Source organism: Peromyscus californicus, unplaced genomic scaffold, assembly GCF_007827085.1.
Source record: "Peromyscus californicus insignis strain IS unplaced genomic scaffold, ASM782708v3 Scaffold_4__1_contigs__length_199733344, whole genome shotgun sequence".
Classification (NCBI taxonomy): domain Eukaryota; kingdom Metazoa; phylum Chordata; class Mammalia; order Rodentia; family Cricetidae; genus Peromyscus; species Peromyscus californicus.
Window position 1 is genome coordinate 166,277,182 of NW_026294562.1, and position 6,289 is coordinate 166,283,470.

A 6,289-nucleotide genomic window follows, 5' to 3' on the forward strand; every position below is an offset into this window, starting at 1 on the left:
GGGCAATCTGGTTCAGTAGGAATGGACACTCAGACGTCCGTGTCCTCTCGAGAGACCTACATCTAGGCCTTTGACGATCTCCCTTCCCAGGAGAAAATTCCAGGATGCCAGTCTCCTCCATTCAGGGCAGGACTTGGTGGGCACCTGAACCCTTCCTCCACCCAGGTTTTAGTTGTTAAGGGAACTCAACAGTCCAGTCCCGCAACCACCGCTCCCCCCACCCCCCACCCCCGCCCCAGGTCTTGCCTCTGTGGCTCCCCATTGGGACTAGAACCCCGACCTGTGGGAGCCTAACTTCATAAATGAGAACAGGGTCAGTGAGGTGTGGTGGCACTCACTCGTTAATCTCAGCGTTTGGGACAATGAGGCAGGAGGATTGCACAAATTGGAAGCAAGCCTGGGCTACGAAATGAGTTCCAGTCCGACCCAGTTTGGGATTCAGAGTGAGACCCTGTCTCAAACATAATAAAATAAAATAAAGAGCAGCTGGGCTGGGAGAATGGCTCAGTGGGTAAAGCTTGCCACAGAACCGTGAGGACCTGAGTTCAGATCCCCAGAATTCGCATAAAGTCAAAGGTGGTGGTCTGTTTCTACAATCCCAGCACTCCGAAGGGCACAGCAACAGATTCCTGGGAGCTGGAGGCCTAGCCTGGTTATACAGCAAGGGACCGTCTCAAACAAGGTAGGAAGGGAAGGCGCATCATATGAGGTTGCCCTCTGACCTCTACAGGTGGGTCCTGGCGTCTGTGCACGCCCCCCCCCCCAACACACACATATGCACAGTCACAAAATGTAAACAGAAGACAAAGAAGAAAGAATGAACTCAGTGCTGGGGGTTCAGCTCAGCGGTTGAGCACCCTGGAAATAAACAGTCCTCCCAGGTAACTAGTCCTTAAACAGAGGGATGACATGAACAGACCCGGGCTCCCTGCCTGAGCTCAGAAGCACCCCACTACAGACGAGTCTTACGGTCACATCTTAATTTAGTTTTATTTATTTGTTTGTTTGCTTATTTATTTATTTGCGACAGGGTCTCATGTAACCCAGGCTGGCCTGGAGCTCTTGATCCTCGTGACTCCTTCTCCCAAGTGCTGAGATTACAGGCATGCACCGCCGCCACGTATTACTTAAAAAAACATGAATAAAAAGACTGCCAAGTTTGGTGCTGGTGCTGCACGCCCTTAACCCCGACCCAGGAGACAGGTCTGAGTCGACATAGTGAGTTCAATTGTGTGTGTGTGTGTGTGTGTGTGTGTGTGTGTGTGTGTAGCTGGAGGAGTCCAGAAGAGGGTGTTAGATCCTTGGGACCTAAAGTTACAGAGGGTTACGAATCTCCCAGCGCGGGTCCTGGGAACTTGCTCTGAAACACTAAACCACCTCTCTAGCCCCCACCACTTTACAAATATTTTCTTATTACATTGATCTATTTATTCATGCATGCTATGGCGGCATGTGGAGGTCAGGGGACAAGCTGTGAGGGCTGGTCTCTCCTGCAACCGTATCGGCCCCAGGGACTGAACTCAGGGAGTCAGGCTTGGTGGCATGTGCCTTTACTCACTGAGCCATCTTGCTGGCCCCCGTGCTCAGCTTTAACAGTCACACGTTAATCAAGCCCTACTCTCTTACTTTATGTAGCCCTGGCTGTCCTAGAGCTCACTCTGTAGACCAGGCTGGCCTCAAACTCACAGAGATCTGCCTGCCCCTGCCCCAGAGTGCTGGGATCAAAGGTGTGCACCACCACATCTGTGCTAATTTGATTTTGTGTTTAAGAGTGTTTTGCCAGGGGCTGGAGAGATGGCTCAGAGGTTGGGAGCATTGACTGGTCTTCCAGAGGTCCTGAGTTCAATTCCCAGTAACCACATGTTGGCTCACAGCCGTCTATAATGAGATCTAATACCCTCTTCTGGTGTATAGGCAACCATGTAGACAGAACACTATATTCGTAATAAATAAATAAAATCTTAAAAAAAAAAGTGTTTTTCCAAGCCAGGCGGTGGTGGCAAGAGCCATTATCCCAGCACTCTGGAGGCAGAGGCAGAGGCAGGCAGATTTCCTAAGTTCAAGGCCAGCATGCTCTATAGAGTGAGTTCCAGGATAGCCAGGGCTACACAGAGAAACCCTGTTTCAAAACCAAATGAAACAAAACAACAGAAAAAAAAAGAAAGAAAGAAAGAAAGAAAATTCAGGGCAGGAGAGATGAGATAGCTCAGTGGTTAAAAGCACTGGCTTCTTTTCCAGAGGACCGAGGTTCAATTCCCACATGGCAGCTCACAACTGTCTGTAACTCCAATTCTAGGGGACCTGACACCTTGGCAAAACACCAATGTACATTGAAAAAAAAGGAAGAAAGAAAGAAAATGAAAAAAAAAAAAAAAAAGAATAGCCAGAGGTGGGTCAGTGGTTCCGAGCATTTGCTGTCATATCTGATGACCTGAGCTGGACCCCCGAACCCACAGGCGTCAAGGAAACTGACTCCTGGGAAAGAGGGTTTGTATGCACAGAGAAGCTTCTTTGAGCTGCCGAGGCACTAGCAATGGACACTCAGGAAGACGTTCAGCCCCCGAAGCAGCAGCCGATGATATCTATTTGTGGAGAGTGTCCCACCGAAAATGAAATAAAGTCCAGGGATCCAATCAGATGCAGAGAATGTGGATACAGAATAACGTACAAGAAGAGGACTAAAAGATTGGTGGTCTTTGATGCTGGATGAAAAGTGGGAATTCAGGAGTGTCTTCATTCATACATTTGCCCCATTGATGTTTCTCGTACAGCTTCTGACTTAGCTTACTGAGGACTACAACTGTAAACCTCTGGTTTCATTTTAGAAATGTGATTGTATTTTGATACTTTGTATAAAGGAATTTTTGGTTTAAAAAAAAAAAAAGAAAACTGACCCCTGACTTTCCGTCCTGTCCTGCGTTGGTGCACACGCACCCCCTCCACACTCCGACCACATGCATAAACAAGCCAGTCTAAAAAAAGAAGAAGAAAAACTGTCAAAAGGTAAGTACATAAAAAGAAGGCCCCTTGCTTTGTCTGGGGGGGGGGGGTGTCTGAATCTTAAGACCTCCACCATGCTGTTGCATTAATACGCATCTTGCCGAGAGGGTGGGTCCACTCTGTGCCTCTCCCTCCCCATCCTCCTCTTCCTCCTTTCCTAAAGCCTAATTCATATAAAATAACCAAATTAAGTAATCAATGGAAATGGAGGGGCTGTTGTAATCCCCCCACCCAGGGCAGGGACCTGGGTGTACAACCCAGGGCCTTCTGCCTCCCACAGGCCATCCGACACCATCTCTCAGCTCTGAACACCCCCAGAACATCAGGTGCCTCGAGCGTGCCGTTTGGGTTCCTGTCCTGACTTCCTCCAATGATGAACAGTGACGTGCAAGTGTAAGCAGAATAAACCCTTTCCTCCCCAAGTTACTTTTGGCCACAGTGTTTCACCACAGCAATGGAGACCCTAACTAATGTATCTAAAGGCACTTTGGCTCTGTGGCCCCAGGAAGGTGACGTGCCAGCCTCAAGAGGTAGCCCAGGTGGGCTGTGGTGGCGCACGCCTTTAATCCCAGCACTCCGGAGGCAGAGCCAGGTGGATCTCTGTGAGTTCGAGGCCAGCCTGGGCTACAGAGTGAGATCCAGGACAGGCATCAAAACTACAGAGAGAAACCCTGTCTTAAAAAAAAAAAAGAAAAGAAAAAAGAAAGAGGGGCTGGAGAGATGGCTCAGAGGTTAAGGGGCACTGGCTGCTCTTCCAGAGGTCCTGAGTTCAATTCCCAGCAACCACATGGTGGCTCACAACCATCTGTAATGAGATCTGGTGCCCTCATCTGGCCTGCAGACAGACATACATGCAGGCAGAACATTGTATACTAAATAAATAAATCTTAAAAAAAAAAAAAAAAAAAGAGGTAGCCCAATGCCTCCGTTTGTTCTCTGTATTGTCATAAACACCATAACCAAAAGTAACCTGGGGAGGGGCTGTTGGATGGTTTTACATCAACTTGACACAAGCTAGAGTCGTCTGAAAGGAGGGAACCTCAACTGAGAAGATGCCTCCATAAGACCTGGTGGTAGGGGGCTGGAGAGATGGCTCAGCGGTTAAGAGCACTTGCTGCTTTTCTGGAGGTCCTGGGTTCAATTCCCAGCACCCACATGGCAGCCCACAACTGTCTGTAACTCCAGTTCTAGGGGATCTGACACTCTCACACCAATGTACATTAAAAAAAAATACTTGGCCATAGGACATTTCTTAATTAATGATTGATGGGGGAGAGCCCAGCCCACTGTGGGTGGTGCCATCCCTGGGCTGCTGGTCCTGGATTCTATAAGAAAGCGGGCTGAGCAAGCCATGAGGAGCAAGACAGTAAGCAGCATCCCTCCATGGCCTCTGCATCAGCTCCTGCCTCCAGGTTCCTGCCCTGTTTGAGTTCCTGTCCTGACTCCTTCAGTGAGGAACAGTGATGTGGAAGTGTAAGCCAAATAAACCCTTTCCTCCCTGAGTTACTTTGGTCGTGGTGTTTTATCACAGCAACAGAAACCCTAACTAAGCCAAGGTGGTACTAGGGAGCAGGGTATTGCTGTGACTGCCCTGACACATGTTGTTTTGGGGGGGATTGTGGAAGGACTTGGAACTCTGTGAAAGAAAAGCCATTGAGTGTTGAGACCTCAGTGACCTGTTCTATAAGAGCTTGGAAGACAAGAACGTCAAAGGTGCCTGGCGGTGGGGGAGCACGCCTTTAATCCCAGCACTCAGGAGGCAGAGGTGGGCGGATCTCAGTGAGTTTGAGACCAGCCTGGTCTACAGAGTGAGTTCCAGGACAGCCAAGGCTACACAGAGAAACCCTGTCTCAAAAAACCAAAACCAAGAGAGAGAGAGAGAGAGAGAGAGAGAGAGAGAGAGAGAGAGAGAGAGAGACAGAGAGACAGAGAGAGACAGAGAGACAGACAGAGACAGAGAGACACAGAAAGACAGAGAGAGACAGACAGAGAGAGAGAGAGAGAGAGACAGAGAGAGAGAGAGAGAGAGAGAGAGAGAGAGACAGAGAGAGAGACAGAGACAGAGAGAGAGACAGAGAGAGAGAGCAGCAGTGCTTCCTGGGAGAACATGTGTTCCAGAGGTGGCCAAGGTTGTACTTCATGTTGGCAGCTGAACTTGGTAGTGTAAGCATCACCCAGGTGGTACTGGTTTTGAGGGCCTGAAGGGGTCATGGAGAGCAGCTGAGGCTTGGCACTGGGAGAGGCCAGAGGACATTGGTGAAGGTGCAGCCTCAGTGGCAGTTGAAGGCCCAGGAAAGAAGGTGTCAGTGCAGAGAAGTTGAAGCTTGGCACCATGAAGACAGCCTATGAGAGGCTATTGGTGAAAGTGCAGCCAGGTTGCCATAGATGACCCCAGCATTTTGGGGATGCCAGTACCATGGGATGACCACCAAGAACAGTAGCAGCAGTGGAGTGGTGGAGCCAGCTGGAACCTAGACGACAGACAAGCTGTGTGTGCTGCAGAGGGCAGAGCCAGAGAAGTGACCCAGGCCCCATGGAGGAGCCCAGAAGATTGTGAGTGGGTCCCAGGCGTTGGATATTGGGTTATTTACATAGCGCAATAACGAACAATGTTTCATTGAGGCAATAGGAAACACTAAGACAGTTTATTTCAGATTATAGTTGTAACACATCATGAGGAGAAGTCAGGGCAGGAACCGAGTGGCAGGAACTGAAGCAGAGACTGTGGAGGAACACTGCTTACTGGCTTGCTCTCTCCGGCTTGTGCATTCGCTACTGATGTTTTACAATCTTGCATCTAAACTGTTAACGCCCAATATGCAGGATACACAGACAAGGAACTTCCCTTAAGCATTCAGGAGGGTGAAACTCGGCAGGGAATTAGCATAGGGAGGATATCAAGGTCAAGGTCAGCAAGCAAGGCAGCAGTTACCCCAAACGGGGGTCAGGACCCTACAGGTTCCCCCCCTTTACTAAAAAATGAGCTTCTGACTTAGGTTGCATGGGATGTCAGCAGGTCACCTTATCCGTCATGGAGATGCCTGCCCAGGCCACACAGGCGCTCTGTCTTAGGTTGGTGAGCGCCCCCCAGGCATTACCCGTCTCTGAATACTCATTATCATACAGGCTCGATCGTGTGTGAGCTGCAGAGTTAATTGTTGCCAAAGATCTCAAAGTGGCGCTGGGCTTGCAATCAGTGTGTTTGACACAGAAAAGACCAACAGATGTCCTAACCCACCCATAGCCAGTAGGCTAAAGGTAACTGAGCCATTCCCTTAATGAGCAGCCT

At 49.4% G+C, this 6,289-nt stretch overlaps 1 protein-coding gene across 1 annotated transcript; it reads left to right on the forward strand.

Moving 5' to 3' along the window:
- The first annotated feature begins 2,409 nt into the window (after window positions 1–2,409).
- Window positions 2,410–2,978, forward strand: LOC128094904 (DNA-directed RNA polymerases I, II, and III subunit RPABC4-like). The gene has a single exon (XM_052713504.1). The coding sequence runs from the start codon at window positions 2,534–2,536 to the stop codon at window positions 2,708–2,710; it is 177 nt and encodes a 58-aa protein (XP_052569464.1). The 5' UTR covers window positions 2,410–2,533; the 3' UTR covers window positions 2,711–2,978.
- The last annotated feature ends 3,311 nt before the right edge of the window (window positions 2,979–6,289 follow it).

Bases quoted from the DNA above. Each gene is read 5' to 3' on its own strand.
- LOC128094904 (XM_052713504.1), top strand. From the start codon at position 2,534: ATGGACACTCAGGAAGACGTTCAGCCCCCGAAGCAGCAGCCGATGATA.